The sequence below is a fragment of the Herpailurus yagouaroundi genome, unplaced genomic scaffold, assembly GCF_014898765.1.
Source record: "Herpailurus yagouaroundi ecotype Mexico unplaced genomic scaffold, PumYag 77, whole genome shotgun sequence".
Taxonomy (NCBI): Eukaryota; Metazoa; Chordata; class Mammalia; order Carnivora; family Felidae; genus Herpailurus; species Herpailurus yagouaroundi.
Genome location: NW_024412388.1, coordinates 12,103,371 through 12,122,892, shown reverse-complemented (window position 1 = coordinate 12,122,892; position 19,522 = coordinate 12,103,371). Strand labels below are relative to the sequence as shown.

Sequence of the window (19,522 nt, the reverse complement as noted above, 5' to 3'; positions counted from 1 at the left end):
AGGGCACCCCCAACTGCCTCCTAAGACCCTCCCCATCCACACCCAAGTTACCTCCTGCCGAACGGCCTCCAGGCTGGCCTCGCCCTTCAGCAGCTTCTGTCGGAGGCCCAGGGCCTCCCGCCGGCCCTCCTTTTCTGCCCGCTCGCCCAGGGCCAGGCGGCCCTGCAGCTCCACCAGCTCCCGGCCCAGCCTGGTGTTCTCACCGTCCAGCACCTTCATCTGGGAGAGAGAGCAGACAGGTAGGACCCAGCATCCGCTCTCGGCATCCACAGCCCCTTCTAGCCCAGGGTGGCGAGGGCCCGTGAAACTCTGCCCCTATACCTTGTCCTGTCCAGGCACAGGGAGCACACAGGACCCACTGCTCCAGGGACACAGACATTGAACACCACCTCGAATCCACTGGGGACCTGCTCCAGATAACTTCACCGAGCTCCAGCCATGCCAGGCACCTGGACACCAATCACCTCCATTTATTGCCTAATCGCATTCTGCAGGGCAGGAACCACAGGCCTCCTGGTCACCTTCCTCTACAGTGATGCCTGACCTACGCAGTGCTTACCACGTGTCCACATCTGTTCTAAGCGTTTCGATTGTACGAACTCATCTGGTCTCACACCACTGTCTATAGGGCAGGTACTGACATTATCCTTATTCAATAGATAATGGAGCCTAGAGAGAAGTGACTTGCTCAAAGCCACACAGCCCACAAGCAGCAGACTGGGATTTAATCTCAGATGAGCGGAATACAAAGGTATGTTCTAAGCCCCCATTTCCCCACAGGAGCAGGTGGGGGGTAAGGCCCATCTACCCCATGCCACTAGAGTGAGGGGGCTGCATGCACAACACCCAGCAAGAGCCTGGCACATAAATGTGACTTCCTTTCAGACACTCCTGTGGCTTCCCAGGACATCAACCCAACAGGAAGGAGCCCGAAGCGGTAAAGGGGGGGCCCTGGTGGGAGATGAAGAGAGTTTGGTAGTCACGCTGTGATATCTCTGGACGAGGTAGAGCCTAGCAGCCAAATGGGGCTCTTGCCTGTTCTGTGAGTCTTCTGGGAAAGCCTGAGCCAAGGACGGTTTTTACATGTTTGTAAATAGTTGGACATGGTTCATTTTGAAATGGTGGAAACAAAATCCAAGAACAGGGGCGCCCGAGTGGCTCAGTCGGTTAAGCGTCCGGCTTCGGCTCAGGTCATGATCTCACGGTTCGTGAGTTCGAGCCCCGCGTCAGGCTCTGGGCTGACAGCTCAGGGCCTGGAGCCCCCCTCGGGTTCTGTGTCTCCCTCTGTCTGCCCCCCCGCTGCTTGCACTCTGTCTCTCGCGTTGTCTCAAAAATAAATAAACATTAAAAAAAAATTTTTTTTTTTAAATCCAGGAATATTATGTCTTACACGCGAAGAATGATATAAAATCGAATTTCGGTGCCCATCAACAAAGTGTTCATGGAACACGCGCCCACACGTGTACGTACTGTGTCGGGCTGCTTTCTCGCTCTGCTGGCAGAGTTGAGTAATCGCGACAGAGACCGTATGTCCCCTAGAGCTGGAAATAGTTACTGCCGGGCTCTTTACAAGCGTTCGCCAGCTCCCCATCCATCTCACAGGGTCTACACCTTTTGTTGTTCATGGATTCCTCTGAGATTTGGACAAGAGGCAGCACGCGGCAAGGGCCCGGGGCGGGTACCTGCCGCCGGAGCTCCTGCAGTTCCCGGCGGGCCTCCAGCCGCGAGCGCTCCACCTCCTGCAGTCCGGCCCGCAGCTCCTCGGCCTCCCTGCCCGCGGCCACCCGTGCCTCCGTGAGGAGCACCAGCTTCTGCTCCCTGTCCTCGTTGGCAAGCTTCAAGCTGGAGTGGGTGGGGAGGAGGCAGAGGGCAGAGGGCAGAGGTCAGCGGCAGCCACGGGTCCCGGGAAGAGTGCAGGGTGGGGATCTACACAGAAGCCTGTTTTCCTTGGGGGCCTGGGTGGCTCAGTTGGTTAAGTGTAGACTCTTATTAATTTCAGCTCAGGTCACGATCTCGTGGTTCGTGAGTTCAAGCCCCACGTCAGGCTCTGTGCTGACAGTGAGGAGCCTGCTTGGATTCTCTGTCTCCCCCTCTCTCTGCCCCTCCTCCGCTTGCTCTGTCTCTCAAAATAAATAAATAAACTTAAAAAAAAAAAAAAGTCTGTTTCCCTAATCCCTGGAGTTGGTCGGATTGGCTCTTGGCCTAGAGGTGCCCCAAGTGTTACTTGCCCACGTGGCCCCTCCTGAGCTAAGCCCTGTAGGGCCGGGGGCCAGGCCCGAGGCTGCCAGAGGCCAACAGGTGACTCCAGGGTTGGGGCTAGTCTCCAGGGTGACACCAGCAGGTGGGGTCAGCTGCTTCCTTTCCCCTTCTTTCAGATGGGAAAATTGCCTGAAACCACCCACGTGGCCAGCTGTGGTTCAAGGGCACAGACTCCCCATCTGTGTGATTTCCCCAGAACCCTGGGGGTGAAGTTAGCTTCCAGGGACGTGATCCAGGGGGAAGGATGGGCCCGGTGAAGGACCGAGCTGGCCCCTGCCCCCACGTTGCCCCACCTGATCCGTTCGCTCTCAGCCTTCTTCACGGCCGCCCGCAGCTCCTCGTTGGAACGCCGCAGGGCCTCGCGCTCCTTGACGCCCTCACCCAGGCTGCGCCGCAGCTCGCTGGCCTCCTGGCGCTGGGCCTCACGGCCATCCTGACTGTTGCGCACCTTGCGCTGGGCCTCCAGCAGCTCCCGCCGCAACCCGTCACGGGCGTCCTCCAGCAGGCGCAGCTGAGTCCGAAGCTCCTCTGCCTGCGAGGGTGGCAGGTTGTCACGGGACAGGCTCTGTCCGGGCTCTGCCGGAGCCGGCACTTGGCAGAAGCCAGCCCGCACCTGTATCCCCGGCCACAGGCACCTGCCCAGCGGCTCTGCAGCGACTCAGACCACAGGTGTGAGTTCTGATTCGGGGGCAGAGCGTGCTGGAGTTAGTGGTGTCTGGGCCTGAAATAATCATCCACCAGGATCTTTCTATGAAGGGACACCAAGAGGGCAGGGACCCCACCAGTGCCGAGTCCCAGACAGATACAACGAGCGCTTAACAAAGGCTTACCGCCTCTTTTCTACATTGGCTGTTCGCTCGTTCCCAAATGCAGGGACAAACCTTACACACTCTTCTGGGCCTCTAGTGGGCCAGGCCCCCCGCGGCATTTAGGGTGTGCTGCCCAGAACGGCTCACCTCGCGCATGGAGGACTCCCGCTGCCTGTCCAGGTTTCGGGCCTGTTCTTGCAGCCTCTTGGCCTCCTGGGCGTGGGCTGCAGCAGCCTCCTCAAGCTGGGCCCGTAGGTCCCGCAGCTCGGACGTCAGTGCGTTCACAGTGCTCTAGGACAGACAGGACTCCTCAGACTAGGTGCTCCCATCCCCCTCCCCCGGCTGTTTCCAGGAGGGTCGGCTCCAAACGCGGCCCTTCCCGCGGGCCTGCCACACCGTCTGCTGATCCCTTGATGCCCAGTGAGTGCTGTGCCCACAGCCGCTCTCTCCCTCAGACTAGGATTCACAGGGCAGAGCTGTGCCACCTCCCTCTCATGGGGGACCCCACGGAAGGGCTGAAGCTCCCCCCACAGCCTGGGAGAGGGGGCCCCTCCAAGCAGGGTCGTGCCTCCTGGCTCGGATGGAGGCCCACCTGCCTGGCCTGCCCTACCCGGTCCTGCTCCTGCCGGCTCTGGGCGTCTCTCTTGTGCCGCTCCAAATCCAGGGAGACGGCGGCCAGGCTGTGCTGTGTACCCATCAGCTTCTCCGACAGCGCCGTCTTCTCGGATTCCTTCAGGGACAGGGCCTGGGCAGAGGCGGGGAGCAAAGGGCTTGGGGGCTCGGCTGGTCATGGGGGCACGCTTGGGCCCTTCCCCCACCCTGCCCTGGGAAATGTGCCCTTGCTCAGCTCGGTGCCTTGTCTGGGTCACCACAGGTGTACCCGGGGCAGCAGTGCCTCTGTAGCCCCCGAAAAGGGCACAACCACCAGAACAGCAAGTCTGGACATGGACACAACTTAGAAATCCTGCCAACTTCCCACGGTAATCCTGGCCCTTCATTGTTCATTCCCCTTTTACAGATGAGGAAACGGACTCAAAGAGGCAGAGTGGCTTGCTCAGAGTGACACAGCCAGTAAGGACAGGCCTGTCTCCTTTACGGTATGGGAAAGTCAGGAGTTAGCTCTTTTGAGGAGGGTTCAGCTGCTACACGTGGGCAACGCAGGGACTTCTCAGAAGGCAGCCCCGGGGACACCATGGCCAGCCTGGAGTGGCAGAAGGGATGGCAGGCTGTGGGTCAGCTTTCTGGGACCCAGTGCTCACAGTGCCACGAATGTGACAGCCGCTCCGGGAGTTCCCAGGCACGGCTCACTGAACGTGGTCTCAGCAATGCTTCACACACACCCCTGAAGTCCCCCCATCCTGCAGGTGAGGAAACTGAGACCCAGAGAGGGACTCCTAGCTCCCAGCTACTGAGCGGCTGAACAGGGACCAGCCCCGGGAGAACAGGGCCCCTGGGGCAGCAGCGGAGGCCACCCCGGGGCTCACGAACCTGCTGCTTCTCGCTCTCGGCCAGGAGGAGGCCCTCGTCACGCTCCTGCTGCAGGGCGGCGATCTCCTCGCTCAGCTCTTCCTTCTCTGCCTCCAGCCGTGCCAACAGCTCCTCTCGCTCCCGGTGCATCTGACCCTGCAGCTGGGCCCGCTCGGCCTCCAGCTCCCGCCACGCTGCCTCCTGCAGGCCAGGCCCCGGGCACGTGTGACCCGCAAGGCTGGACTCAGGCGGCCCCTCACCGACCTCAGGCCAGCGAGAGCCCCCTTGTAGCCCAGAACCCGAGCGGCAGGGCAGGCCACCAGGCAACTACAAGGTGGGGTGAATGGTAAGGGCTGTGACGGGGTCACGCCGGGGCTGTGTGCGCCCCAGGGAGCGGCAGGAGCCTGGCCCGGGGGGCCAGAGAACACTTCCCAAAGAACAGATGAGCCGCAGTCCGTCAGGTCAAGAGAGAAACAGAATCCCAAACCCAGAGGCCAGCCCCGGGCCCAGAGGAAAGAGAAAACCCGACACACTGTATCTAAGGTCACTGGAGCTTGAACTACGAGGGGGACATGCATCAGAGCCATGGGCAGCGGCCGGGCCAGACCAGGCCCTGTGGGCTGTAGAGAGGGGGAGGCTGACTCTGAGAAGAGTCGGGGCAAGCTAGGGATGAGCTGGATCGAGGGGCGGTTTGGAAGCTGTGGAAGAGGGACGGGGATCAGGGCTGAGGTAGTGAGGGGCGGGGTGGGCTGTGGGGAGCAAAGGGGGTCTGGGGATGGCAGAGCAGCCCGACAGAAGAGAACAGATTCGGTGATGTTAAGAGGCCAAGCCAGAAGGCACAGGAGGAGTCGGTGAGGACACAGGAGTCTGGCGCCCTGGGGACCGGGTGGATGGGTGAGTAGGTAGAACCCACAGGCAAAGAAAGAACGGCCCCCTGGTGGTCCCAGGCGGGTACTTGGCCCCAGCAGTAGGCCCTAGCAACCTTGCGAGAAGTAGGCCCAAGTGCCCCTTCTTCAAGTCTTTGCTGCCCCCTGCTGGAGAAGGGAAATACTATCCACCCAAATCTAAGACGACTGACTCGAGGCGCGATGTGGTGGCCCCTGGAGTCATAAAGCAACAGCCTAAACTGCTGAGAGACGCAGCCCTGTCCAACACGGGGCTCTGGACAGTATCTTAGGGCCATAGTAATAACAATCAGCGTTTATGGAGCACTTATGAAGTGCCAGTCATTATTTCAAACCCTTTTTATGGATTATCTCACCTCACCTTCACAATACTCTATACTATCATTATCCCCATCGTTACAGGCACTGAGGCCGTAGGCAACCTAACCAATACATGACCAAGATCAGGTCCAAACCCAGGCAAAGAAACTCTAGAACCAGTGCTCTTAGATAGCTCTGTTTGGTCTTCTGGTGACCTGGCTCTTTGCCTAAGTGCTCAGGTCCCAGAGCGGTCTTTCGTATGCAAACAGCACTTCTTAGCAAATGAAAGTGTTTGTTAAGCGTTAAGCGTCTGACATCAGCTCAGGTCATGATCTCAAGGTTGGTTAGGGTTAGTGAGTTCAAGCTCCGCATCAGGTTCTGCACTGATGGTGCAGAGCCTGCTTGAGATCTTCTCTCTTCTCGCTCTCTGCCCCTCCCCCACTTGCACACGCGCTCTCACTCTCTCTCTCAAAATAAATAAATAAACTTAAAAAAAAAAAAGTGCTTTCCTACTATACATTAGATCAGCGTTTCCCAAATGTGGCTTGGACCCCCTGCATCAGGATCACCAGGGCTGAACCAGATTTGGGGCCTGGGAATCTGCATGTTTGATAAGGCATCCCCAGTGGATCCTCACGGGTGCCCTCAGGGCCCCTGGGACAGGGATGAGGTTCCGTTTCACAGATTTGGAGACTGATGCAGAGTGAGAAGGGTGAGTTGCCTGAGGTCACAGAGGAGACACCGGTTCAGAGCCCCGCCTGCCCCAACCAGCTGCCCGAACCTTCTCTCGCTGGAGTCGTTGCAAGTCCTCCTCATGGGCGGCCCGCTGCTCCCGCAGAGAGGCCTGGGCCTCCCGCTCAGCCTGCACCAGCTTCTGGGCCATCAGCTCCTTGTCCAGAGCCACCTTCTCCTCTGTAGTTGTCATCTGTTGCCGTAGGCCCACCAGCTCCCCTGCACAGGAAGGGACAGCCTTGGGTCAGAACCTCCCCATGGGCCAGCAGACTCAAACCTGATGAGCCACGTGGGCAAGTTCCCAGATGATCGAGGGTCCCCCTGGGATCTAGGCTGAGTTCCCTTGGAGAAGCTCCCTGCTCTCTCTGGGCCTCAGTTTCCCCATCTGCCACATGAGTCTATTGGCCCTGTCTCCCTCCCTGTCGACTGCGAAGGGCATCAAAGAAATGAAACGACATGAGGAAGACCTCCCTCCCCCAAATGGGGAGGTTAGCAAAAATATAACAGCCCCCATTATTGACTGAATGCTTACAAGGGGTCAAACTCCTGGCTGAGCACATGAGAGATATATTCTCACCACACCTTCGTAACACACCTACGTGGCTTGTCTCATGCCCAATCTACAGATGAGGAAATGGAGGCTCAGGGAAGTCAGGTAATTTTCCAAAGCTGCACGGCTTTCCATAAGGCGTCTCCTTTAATGACTGATTGCTATAAACATACTTGCTGGGCTGTCAGCACTAATGGAGGTGACCATGGGGAAGTCATACCCCACTGGGAACAATCTAAAAACCATCTCCTGGGCTGGAAGCCCACCAGAGACTCTGTCAGCATGCCCCTTCCTGGTTCTGTCTGGCTCAGGTAGATGTGGACAGCAAAATTAATTTTTACGGCCCAAGTAGACGCCTGGTAAATGCTCGTTGAGTAAGAGGAACCCCTGAGTTGAGACACTGGGTGGGGAACGCGGAGGGAAGAGGGGCTGCGGGTGGGGGGCCGAGCGAGTCCGTGGCTCTGCAGAGAACTCAGACCTAAGTGCCCTGACGAGGACAAACAGCCACCGCTGGCTGAACCAGGCCCTGGGCCAAGGCCTTCACACGCTTTTCTCGCCTCATCCTGGCAACAGCTGTAGAGGAGGAGCATTATCACCTCTAACTGCCAATGAGGAACCTTCGGCCCAGAGAGGGAAGAGGCTTGCTCGAGAGAGCTCAGATCTAAGTAGCAAAAGCAGAATCGGAACTCAGGTCAGCCAGACTCCAGGGCCAGTGCTCCCAACCTCCAGAGCCCCCAGAACCCGATGGGTTATATAGACCGGGCTGGAGCCTGGAGTTCCCTACCCCCGATTCGGGCCCCGCATACCAGTCAGGGTCTCCTTGGCCAGCAGCAGGGCCTGCCCGTCGGCTTCCAGCTGCTCCCGGCGGGCCTCGAGCTGCGCCAACTGCCGCTGCACCTCAAACAGGCTACTCTCCAGGGCTTCCTTCTCCAGGCTGCGGCACATACAATCCCTGAGGCCTTGGGACTCAGCCTCCTGGGGCCCAGGAAACTGTGGCTCCCAAGGCGTGGTCGGCCGTGGGCCAGGTGCCAGCCTACCTGCTCAGCCAGGCCCATGCTCCCCGGGGGAAGGCTGGGCCCTAGCTAGAACGTGTTGGCAAGCCTGGCTCCTAAGTAACTGCCCCCATGGGCCAATGCCAGGGCGGGCCCAGGCAGGCCCCCCCCCCCCCCGTCCCACCGCCTGCCCAGGGTGGGCTGGGCAGAGCCTAAGGCCTTACCGCAAGCGTGTGGCCTCCTCCGACAGGGTCCGGCTTTCTCGCTCAGCTGCGGCCAGCTGCACCGCCAGGCCGGCCCGCTCTTTGGCCAGAGCCTCCTTCTCCCGGGCTGCCCGCTCCAGCGCCTCCACCTGCCGCTGCGTCTCCCTCCGTGCCTGTTCCAGCTCCTGCTCGCGCCCGCTCAGCTGCCGGGAGAGCTGGCCCCGACCCAGGCACCATGAGTACCACTCCCCAAACTCCCCGGCTTCTCGTCAGGCAGCACCCCGACCCTGAGCCCGACCCAGGCCTGGCCTGGCAGGCGGGAGACCTGGATTCAACCTCAGGCTGTGTGTGCCGTGTGTACTTGGACAACTCACAGCGTTCTCTGGACCTACGACGTACACGCATACAAAATAAGCGTCAGGGGGCGCCTGGGTGGCTCAGTGCGTCGTTAAGCGTCCGACTCTTAATTTTGGCTCAGGTCGTGATCTCACGGTTTGTGAGATCGAGCCCCGCCCTGGGCTCTGAGCTCACAGCACAGAGCCTGCTTGGGATTCTGTCTCTCCCTTTCTCCCTCCCCCTCCCCATTCATTTTCTCTCGTTCTCTCTCTCTCTCTCTCTGTCTCTCAAAACAAATAAATACAGGGGCGCCTGGGGGGCTCAGTCGCTTAAGCGTCCTGACTTCAGCTCAGGTCATGATCTCATGTTCATAGGATTGAGCCCCACATCAGGTTCCGCACTGAGCATGAGGCCTGCCTGAGATTCTCCCTCTCTCCCTCTGCCCCTCTCCCCCATTCTCCTCCTCAAATAAAAAAATAATAAGTGTCCTCACTCAGTTTGGGGAGTGCCAGAATGTTTTCTGTGCCCGAAAATTTCCAGAGGAGCTGAATACACAAAACAGAGTGGAGCCCTGGAGCCCTGTGTCCTGTGCCCCGTAGCCCATCGCCTAGAGGTCCCTCCCAGGAACCTGGGCTCTCCAGGACAGGCACTATATCAAGGCCCCTGGATCCCTGAAATCCTAAGGTGCCTTCCCGCTGGGTCCCCAAAAGTCTAAGGTGCCAATTCAAAACTTCTCTATCTGGTATCGTATCATGAATTTTTACTGGGTGGTGATCCGTCTACCAAGTGCCTCCGCGACTGTGCCGTTCAGAACAACCCTTTGTGATAAGAACTATTAGCCCCACGTGACAGAGGGGTCAACTGAGGCATCGGGCGGTTGCGGAGCTTGCCCACGGCTCCCAGCTGGCAAAGGGAGGGCTGGACTTAAACCCAGAATCGCGCTCCTAGGCCCGGGAGCTATCCCCTGGATGGGGATCCCCTGGACCCCAGGAGGCAGGAGGCTGGGAGGCAGAAACCCCTTCCCCCTCCTTGCTCCCATCCCCACCCCCCCTACACCCACCTGGGCCAGCTGCTCCTGCAGCCGGCAGCGCTCCTGGCGCAACGTGGGGAGCTGGTGCTCCAGGGCCTCTCGGGCCTGCTCGGCCACCCGCAGGGAGCCCTCCAGGCCCTGCTGTTCCACCTCCTGCTCCAACCGTAGGTGCTCCAGCCTTTCCTGCGCCTCCCGTGCCAAGCAGGCCTCCTGCTCCACCTGCCGTTGCCGGCCCAGCAGGGCCGCCTTTTCCTCTTCCAGCTGCGGCAGCCAGGTGCAAGCGAACCAGCCGGAGGGTCAGCTCAGCCCCTCCACCAGCGGAAGGACCGCGGACGCCCCCTCCTCTCCACCCACCCATCACAGCCAGCCCAGGGGAGGCTCCCCGGGGGAAAGGGTGTGGGGACACTGAGGAGGAGGCAGCAGGGAGGAGGGTCCACGGAGCTTCTTTTCTCTCAGACCGCGAGGGAGAAGACACAGACGGAGTCAGAACAGACACAGAAAGAGAGGCAGTGACCAGGACAGGCACAGATGGACCAGGCACAGGACAGGACCAGGACCTGTCCCGACAGGTACAGGGCCAGAGGTGTACAGGGAGATATGCAGCGAGGGTGAGGGGCGGGGGCCGAGGCTGGGCCTGGGGCACCTCAGCGAGCAGGGCTTCTGAGTGGGGCACACGGGTGGGCGGCCTGCGGGCACACGGCATACCTGGGCGACGAGGCGGTTCAGACCCAGCTTGTCCTGGGCGAGGCTCTCGTTGAGGGCGCTCAGCTTGGACAAGGAGTCCCGCAGAGAGGCCTCCTCGACCCTCAGCTTGGTCATTGAGAGTTCAAGCTCCACGCGGCCGGCCTCAGCCTGCGGGGTGGGGGCCAGGGTGGCCAGAGACAGCCGGATGGGAGAGATGGAGAGAGGGGAGAGGCGGGGAGAGGCAGGAAACGACGTGCAGAGGCACGGAGATGGGAGAGGGTGGAGGCATGGAGGCGGGAGGGTGGGGAGAAACACCCTCAGAGACGGGGTGGGGGGCGAGGGAAAACACAACATGAGACAGAAAACAATCGCTACAGGCCGGCTGCCTATGAAGTTACTCAAAAGAAACCACACACAGCAGAGCTGTGCGGGAGCCAAGGGAGCCCCGGCTCTTGTAGGGCAGGGCGGGGGTCAGAGGGTCCCACAGAGCGGGGTCTAAGGGGACACTGCTCAAGACCCAGAGTACAGGGGTGGGGCAGGCACCCGCCAAGGACTGTGTCCCCAGCTCTCACAGACCCCAGGACCTGTGTCCAGAGGTGGGATGGGAGGGCCTGAACAGCACTGCCCCCAGACGCAGCTGTAAAAGCAAGGACATGACCACTAACAGAGGTCCGTTCACTTATGACTGGGGTCCGAGGACAGCCTGTGGTCTGGGGGGCCGGGATCAGCCTGTGCACAGGGTCAGAGGCCAGCCTGAAACAGGGGGCAGCGTGTGGCCAGAGGGAGAAGGCCTGGGGCCTCGGGGACCCACCTTGGTCAGCGCCTCAGCCACCTCGGCCTTCTCAGCCTGTAGCATGTCCCTCTGCAGCGTGGCACAGCTCAGCGCCTCCCTCACCTCCACCAGCTCCTTCGCCAGCCCTGAGCGTTTCATTTCCAGCTGCTCTAGCTGTCTGTGGCTGTGGGACACAGGGTGGGCGGGTACCCCACGTCACCTCCCTGCTCAGAGTCTCCCGCAGACAGACGGCCCTGGCGCAGGCCAGGGACCAGGCCTGAGACGGGAGCCCTGGAGGCCAGAGCCTCACTCACAAGGACAGCCAAGCCCACCACTTTTGGCTCTGGGACCCTGGGACTCTGGGCCTCTGTTTTCACATCTGCAAAATGGGCTAACAGCTGCCTCATGAAGTTGTTGTAAGGATATGTGATCTACTGAACATGAAATGCTTAAAAGAGTGCCTGACATATCTCCCCAAGAACAATATTCTCTACCACAATGTACTAAACACCACTGGTACTGATGCCTCAGAGGAGGAGGCAGTGCAGTGGTCAAGAGGTTAACTCTGAAGGCAGAACGCTTGGGTTCAAAGCCCGGCTCTTTACTAACTAGCCGTGTGATGACCTAGGTCAAATTACATGGCCCTTCTACGCCTCAGTTTCACCATCCACAAAATGGGGATGAGAGCTCCTACAGCAGAGTTGCCATGAGGGCTGAACATGAGAACCTCAGTGTAGGGGTGCCGGGGAGGCTCAGCCGGGTGAGCGGCCGACTTTGCTTCAGGTCGTGATCTTACGGTTCGTGAGTTCGAGACCTGCGTTGGGTCCTGTGCTAACAGCACAGAGCCTGCTTGGGATCCTCTCTCTCTGTCCCTCCCCTGCTCTCTTTCTCTGAAAAATAAATACACGTTTAAAAAAAAAAAAAAAAGGGAGAGAGAAAACCTCAGTGCTTAAAATGGTGTCTAATACTTGGTAATATTAGATTACTCTTTCAATTTAAACAATGATATTAATTTTTTTATGTTTATTTATTATTGAGAGAGAGAGAGAGAGAGAGACAGAGCGTGAGCAGGGCAGGAGCAGACAGAGAGGGAGACACAGAATCCGAAGCAGGCTCCAGGCTCTGAGCTGTCAGCACAGAGCCTGACGTGGGACTCGAACTCACAAACCTCGAGATCATGACCTGAGCTGAAGTCGGACTGAGCCACTCAGGCGCCCCTAAACAATGATATTAGTGTTACTACTGCTATTTTAGTTATCGTTGTTGTCACCGTCCACACTCCTGCCTCATAGCAGTCCTCTGATCCCAGGTAAGTGACTGTATCTCCCTGAGCCTCAGTTTCCCGAAACGGGGCTGGTGAGAAGACCCTTCCTCAGAGAGGTGCCACAAAGACTCCTCAAGACAGTAGGACGTCTGGGACACCGCCGGTCCTCCCCGGCCCCCAGGGAGGACCGTCGGGACTCCCAAGGTCCGGTCTGGGCAGGGGAGGCCAGAAGCCGCTCACCTGCGCTCCAGCTCCCTGCGAGTCCGCTCGCTGTCCCGCGCCGTGTCCTCCCGCTCTTCCTCCAGCCGGTCCCGCTGGCGCCGCAGCTCCTCCTGAGCCGCCTGCAGCTTCTCTCGCTCCTGCCGTAGCTCCTCGGCCTGCTGCTGGGCCGCCTGCAGGCTGCGGGCCAGGCTGTCCTTCTCCCTGGAGGAGGAGGGGGCGCTGAAGGCGCTGCTGGGGCGGCTCTCCCCGGCCAAGAGGGCCATGCTGCTGTCCTCCCGTGAGCCCCGTCTTCTGACCTCTAAGGCGCCTGCCTCCAGGAAGCCTTCCCCGACCCCGCCCCGGCATGACTCACTTCATCCGCATCTCCCTGGAGCGGACTCTTCCCGTCAGGGGACACCCAGCTTTCCTTCTCCCCCCAGCCCACCCAAGGGAACGGATGGAGGCACTGGCATGGCCCCCAACAACCCCACCAGGCCACGCTAGGCTCTCGGGACACACGGACCGGTCTGTATGACCAGGAAATGCCCCTCAATTCTGCAAGGCCCAATAGAGCTGGGTATGCCCAGCTGCACACGGTGGCCAGCGAGGGAGGGAGGGGACTGCAACTGGAAACTCTGGAGGTTCACAGAGTGTTGCCTCTTGCCCCAGTGCCAGTGGTCACAGCAACGGAGCGGGGGATGTCACCCCTCCTTCCGAGCCAGCCGGGGTTCTTAGCTTGGGCATCAGCTTAGGGCTGATCGCTGGCATAGCCTCCACTGCCCGCCTCTTCACTTGAAGGGGCAACCGGTAAGTATACCAGACACAAAGGCCGCAGTGGGTGGGAAAAACCATATAACAGGATATATGAAATAAAAATAGCGGAACGCACGATGAGGAGTTCACCGTGAACACAGCCACGTATAAGGCCCTCCTTCCAAGGCATGGGGAGCCCGGGTTTTGCTCTCAGATGGACCTGAGTTCCAATTCCTACCCCCAGCCACACTGCTGCGTCAGCTGGGACAAGTCTTTCAACCTCGGGATAGCCCCAGCTCCAACCTGCAGGAGTTTGATGGGAAGACTAATTTAAATAATCTGCCCAAAGCGCTTGGCAATGAGCCTGGCACGTGGCAGGTGTACTAGAAGCCTTATCTACGTCACTGCCAGGAAGCACAACGGGGAGCAGAGTCAGTGCTCCCTAACAGAGGTTAGGACAGGCAGGTGAGGCTGTGAGAAGGTCCTGCCTTCTTATTTCCCCTTCTTGTTTCTTTTTTTTTTTTTTTGCTGGGGAGGGCAGAGAGAGAGGGAGACACAGAATCCCAAGCAGGCCCCAGGCTCTGAGCTGTCAGCACAGAGACCAACGTAGGGCTCGAACTCACGCACCATGAGATCATGACCTGAGCTGAAGTCGGATGCTCAACAGACTGAGCCACCCAGGCACCCCTTCCCTTCCTTTTTCAAAATTTTAATTCTGCAGTTACATTGAGGAGAAACAGCAAACAACAACAACAACAAAAATAACCAGACAGCTAAGAGTGGGTAATTTCTTGTCTCAAAGATCTCCAATGACAGAGTCTAAATGGCACTGTCATTAGAACTCTCTGGGATGATAGAAACGTTCTGTGGCCATTTGTGGCTACTGAGCTTTTAAAATGTGTCAAGGACAGGGGCGCCTGGGTGGCGCAGTCGGTTAAGCGTCCGACTTCAGCCAGGTCACGATCTCGCGGTCCGGGAGTTCGAGCCCCGCGTCAGGCTCTGGGCTGATGGCTCAGAGCCTGGAGCCTGTTTCCGATTCTGAGTCTCCCTCTCTCTCTGCCCCTCTCCCGTTCATGCTCTGTCTCTCTCTGTCCCAAAAATAAATAAACGTTGAAAAAAAAAAAAAACTTAAAATAAATAAATAAATAAAAAATAAAATGTGTCAAGGACAACTGAGGGACTGAACTTTTACTTTTTAAAATGTTTAAGTAATTTAATTTTTTTTTAATATTTATTTATTTTTGAGAGAGAGAAAGAGATAAGAGAGGGAGTAAGGGAGGGGCAGAAAGAGAGGGAGACAGAGAATCTCAAGCAGGTTCTGTGCTGTCAGCGCAGAACCTGACACAGGGCTCGAACCCACAAACTGTGAGATTATGACCTGAGCCGAAATCAGGGTCAGACATTTAATGGACTGAGCCACCCAGATGCCCTCAATTAATTTGGATTTTAACAGACATATGGCCAGTTATGACCATGTAAGTGCAATCCACATGCTTACAGGCTGGGGCTGGCATTAGAGCCAGGCCCCCACCTCTGACCTCTCAGGCACCTGTTCAGAAGGTCAATGGTGCCCCGCAGACGCTGGGCCTCACGCTGGGCATCCTCATGAGCCTGGGTGGCCCCGTTGGTCTTGTCCCGTAGACGCTGCAGCTGTTCCTCTAGGCTGCGGCGCTCACCCTCGCTGTCACTAAGCTGCTTCCGCAGGGTGCCCAGGAGGTCCTGGCTGGCCTCATAGCGCCCACGCATGTCCTGTGGCATGGGAACCATTGAGTCTGGGGGAGCCCTAGGAAGCTCCCGGAGCGCCCCCTACTCTCTGCTCATTCCAGGAACACACCCAGCCTACTCTGTGGCCTAAGCCTGAGGCAGGAGAGTGGGGCTAAGCCCTCCAGACTAGGTTTCCGCTCCCGTTCACTGTGCCCCCACACCCCTTCCGAGTGCTCTGCCGGGGCTCTGACCGCCATTTCCTCAGACACACTGACCTAAGTAAGCTCCAGGCAAACCACCAAGCACATTCCGACCTCTTCCCGGTTCTGACTATCCCAGGGCTCCCAGGCTCCTCCCCTTTGCATTCTGGTTCTGACTCTCCCCCAGACTCCTCCTTGCCCCTAGCTCCCCCGGTTCCTCTCATCCTAGACTGGCTCCTCCCCCCAGGCCTTTTCCCAGGGTCCTGGCTCTGCCTGTCCCGGAACCTCTTCTCTAGGAACCTCTTCTCTAATTTCGGTACCAGGACTCTAGCTCTGCCCCAGGCTCCGCCCCCAGCTGCCCAAGCACCTCCCACTCTGGGCTCAGATCTGCCCCAGAGCTCTCACCCACCTCCATGGGACCTGACTCAGTAGCTCTAACTCTGGGTTTTGGCTCCACCCAAAATGCTCAGGCCCAGCCCAGGCTCCTCCCTCCCCCCCGCCCCCTCCTTAGCTCCACCCCCACGATACTGGCTCCGCCCCAGATGCCCCAAGCCTTGCCCCCGGGACTCTGGCTCCGCCCCGGGGCGCTGGTGCCCCGCCTACCTGGACCTGCAGCTGGCGCTTGTGCAGGGCCGAGTGGATCAGGGCGAGCGTGGAGGAGTCGGAGCAGGCCGGGGATGGGCCTCGGCGCGGGGATCGGCCGCGGCCGGGCGAGGAGCGTCGCGGCGGGGAGGGGGTCCGGGGGCCCGAGAGCCCCCGCAGGCTGCCGTCCGACGCGTCCCCCGTACGCTCAGAGCCGCTTAGCTGGACACCGCTCTCCATGTCCGACAGGACGGCCTGAGGTGGGGGGGCCAGGCCAGTGAGGAGGGGGCCGCGGGTTAGTTGGACCAAGAAGCCCGGGCGACGCAGTGGGGTGGCGGACGCCCCGTGTCCGGCTTCCGCGCTCCGCCGCACATTCTAAGCTCCCTTCCTACAGGTCCTCCCGATTCCACCCGCCCTGGCTCACAGGCCTCGGCACGCCGGCTATTCTCCCGTGTATTGCCGAGACGACATTGGGCGATTCTCCCAGATGGGCCTGGAATTTGCAGCGCCTCCCCATCTCGGACTGGGGGCTCCCCTCGGGGTAGAGGCCAGGCTCAGCTGGCAGGGGTGTCCAACAGCAGCATGGGTCCCCAGGGCCCCCAGCCGCTTGCGATTCAGCGCAAGGCCACCAGAGGACGTGGTGGCCCCGGACTGCCCGGCCCCTCCCTGCCCAGGGCTCCTTCCCACCTCCCACCTGTGCCAGGTCTCTCAGGGTCTGCTGCAGCCCCTCTCCGTCCTCTGTCTCCAGGGCCGCCTGCTCCTGGAGCCGCAGGGATTCCTGGAGTGGTGTGGGGGAGACAAGGGATGGTCAGGGTCTCTGCCCTAGTCTGAATCTCCACCTTATTCTCCCTCCCTGGCTCCCCACCCATCAGGTGGCCTCTAAGGCCATGCTCAGAGGCCAGACGCTTGGTAGACCCCATGGCATCCCCCGTGCCCTCAATGCACAGACCAGGCCCGGAGAAGTGCAGTGTCACTATATAGGTCACACAGCCTATTGGAGGAGAGCCGGACATAGGACCCAGGCCAGGCCCCACACAGAAGGATGACCAACCCAGGCAATACCCTTGAAGGGCGTCCCTCTGGTGGGGAGGCAGCTCAGTTCCTAGAGAAGGAGCCCTGTGCTAGCAGGGCACAAGCATCTTTTCAAGCCCCAGCTTATTGGCTCTGAGACTCTAGATAGTATCTCTCCTTAGGCCTCAGTTTCCTCATCTGTGTAATGGGGATCATGCCACAAGGCTGCTGAAAGAATGAAGTGGGATAAAGGAGGTGAATGTACTTACCACTAAGCCTGGCACACACTAGGTGCTCAATTAATGGGGGGGGGGGGGGTGAAACCAAATCGGAATGGAATGCTAGGGATGGTCCTAGCAAACATGGCACTCATCTGTGGGTCTGGTCGGCCTCCCGATCCCACCCTGCCACATCTCAGGGGTCAGGTGCATCTCACCAGGGCCTCAAGCTTCTCAGTAAGGGCCTTGTTGACCTGATCCTTCTCCAGATTCTGGTTCTGAAGGCGCTCCACTGTCAGGGCCAGCTCTGTCACTCTGGAAGAAGAGCAGTGACAGAGGTGAATGCGAGACCCACCCCAGCCTCTCCTCACACCCACCAGCAATGTGTCCTTCATGTTTTCCCAAACCTTCAGGGGGGACCCTCGGTTCCACCTCCCTAACTGTGTGACCTTGAGCAAGTCACTTCTCTCTGGACTTCAGATTGGCTCAGTCTTTAAGCGTCTGACTTTGGCTCAGGTCATGATCCCACAGTTCATGAGTTCGAGTCCCACATCGGGTGAGCTCGTGCCCTGCTTTGGGTAAGCTCGAGCCCAGCTTCAGGTAACCATGAACCCTGCTTTGGGTGAATATGAGTCCCGCTTCTCTCTCTCCCTCTCTCTCAAAAATATAAATAAACAAACAAATGGAGAATGAAGTTGCCACTCACTTTATCTCCGGGACTCGTCTAGATCTCAAAAGCTAGGAGCGTAAGTTCTAGCCTCAGTGGTTAAACTGCTCATAATGTGCCCTGGACAAGAGCCCCCTGAACCTCAGTCTCCCCCTCTGCCAAATGAGGTGCCTGGGAAGACTGGCTGAGCTCACACAGGGGAAAGGCCCAGCCCCGGTGAACAAACACTCGCTCTTCCCTGCGCCCCCAGACGCACACTCCGCAGGGAAGCCTGCCTCACGTGGTGCCTCCCAGGCACGCACCTGGCACTGAGGTTGGCCTTGTCCAGGTTGCTCTGCACCTGCAGCTGGGCCAGGTCCTTCTCCTGGAGCACCTTGTCCCGCAGCTGCTCCTCCAGCTGGGCCTGTAGCAGTGTCTGCTTCTCCAGGGCCGCCTCTGCCCGGCTCTCGGCCAGCCGCAGGCCTGCGCTCAGCCCCAGGTCCGCCTCCTGGATGGCCCTTGAGGTCCGGGCCAGCTCCCCTCCCAGCTGCAGCAGGTCCCTGGTGGAGAGAGCACAGAAGGGGGATGGGATGGCAGGGTATAAATTAAAACCATCCCAGGATAGTTTAATAGTTTAATTTAACTATAGTATAAACTAAAACTATCCCAGGATGTTAACAGTGGGAAGCCACTATCGGATGGTCAAAAAAAAAAAAAAAAAAAAAAAAAAAGTCCCATAACACACAGTGTAGGTGAGGCTATGGAGAAACAGGCTGTGCCTACACTGCTGGCAGGAGGGTAAGTGGGTGTAACCACAGCGCAGGGCAATTAGGAAGCACTCTGAAAAGTATCAATGGGCAGGTTCTTTGACCCACCGACTACACTCCTAAGAATTTATCCTACAGATATGGCCCAATGCAAGGGAAGTGACCTGTGTATAAAGTGATCCACTGCAGTACTGCTCATGTAAGAAACACTGGTGACAATCTACATGTGCATCAAAAGAGGGCCACTGTTGGGTGGCTCAGTCAGTTAAGCATCTGACCAGGTCAGGTCATGATCTCGTGGTTTGTGGGTTCAAGCCCCGCATCGGGCTTTGCACTGACAGTGCTTCGGATTCTCACTCCCTCTCTCTCTCTCTGTCCCTCCCCGACCTGTGATCTCTCCCTCCCAAAATAAATAACTTAAAAAAATATCGTGGGGCACCTGGGTGGCTCAGTCAGTTAAGCATCTGACTTTGGCTCAGGTCATGATCTCGCAGCTCATGGGTTCGAGCCCTGCGTCGGGCTCTGTGCTGACAGCTCAGAGCCTGGAGCCTGCTTTGGATTCTGTCTCCCTCTCTCTCTGCCCCTCCCCATGCTTTCTCTCTCTCAAAAATAAATTTTAAAAAATATATATTGCTTTGTGTAAAGTAAAAACATAACTTAAAAATAGAACTACCCTACGACCCAGCAATTGCACTACTAGGTATTTATCCAAAGGATAAGGTGTGCTGTTCCAAAGGGGCACACACACCCCCATGTTTATAGCAGCGCTATCGACAACAGCCAAAGGATGGAAAGAGCCCAAATGTCCATCGATGGATGAATGGATAAAGAAGATATGGTATATATATACAACGGAGTATTACTCGGCAATCAAAAAGAATGAAATCTTGCCATTTGCAGCTACGTGGATGGAACCGGAGGGCATTATGCAAAGTGAAATTAGTCAGAGAAAGACAAATATCATATGACATCACTCATATGAGGACTTTAAGGTATAAAGCAGATGAACATAAGGGAAGAGAAGAATAATATAAAAGGGAGGACATAATATATAAAAATTATATAATTATTATATAATTATATGATAATTATATAATTATATAATAATTATATAATATATAATATAATATAATTATA

General features: G+C 58.0%; 1 protein-coding gene across 3 annotated transcripts in view; it reads right to left on the bottom strand.

Annotated features, from left to right (window-relative positions):
• CROCC (ciliary rootlet coiled-coil, rootletin) overlaps window positions 1-19,522 on the bottom strand; it is a 45,389-nt gene that overhangs the window by 14,634 nt on the left and 11,233 nt on the right. For all 3 annotated transcript variants that reach the window (XM_040462497.1, XM_040462504.1, XM_040462513.1), the window contains 18 exons: window positions 17,942-18,178; window positions 17,191-17,287; window positions 16,438-16,521; window positions 15,765-15,998; window positions 14,807-15,006; window positions 12,544-12,726; window positions 11,079-11,223; window positions 10,289-10,435; window positions 9,614-9,844; window positions 8,239-8,432; window positions 7,829-7,956; window positions 6,522-6,691; window positions 4,557-4,736; window positions 3,679-3,813; window positions 3,216-3,359; window positions 2,553-2,791; window positions 1,683-1,842; window positions 52-219 (listed from right to left, as the gene is read on the bottom strand). In XM_040462497.1, the coding sequence (XP_040318431.1) occupies window positions 52-219; window positions 1,683-1,842; window positions 2,553-2,791; window positions 3,216-3,359; window positions 3,679-3,813; window positions 4,557-4,736; window positions 6,522-6,691; window positions 7,829-7,956; window positions 8,239-8,432; window positions 9,614-9,844; window positions 10,289-10,435; window positions 11,079-11,223; window positions 12,544-12,726; window positions 14,807-15,006; window positions 15,765-15,998; window positions 16,438-16,521; window positions 17,191-17,287; window positions 17,942-18,178 (3,076 nt within the window). The remainder of the gene's footprint in view (window positions 1-51; window positions 220-1,682; window positions 1,843-2,552; window positions 2,792-3,215; window positions 3,360-3,678; window positions 3,814-4,556; window positions 4,737-6,521; window positions 6,692-7,828; window positions 7,957-8,238; window positions 8,433-9,613; window positions 9,845-10,288; window positions 10,436-11,078; window positions 11,224-12,543; window positions 12,727-14,806; window positions 15,007-15,764; window positions 15,999-16,437; window positions 16,522-17,190; window positions 17,288-17,941; window positions 18,179-19,522) is intronic.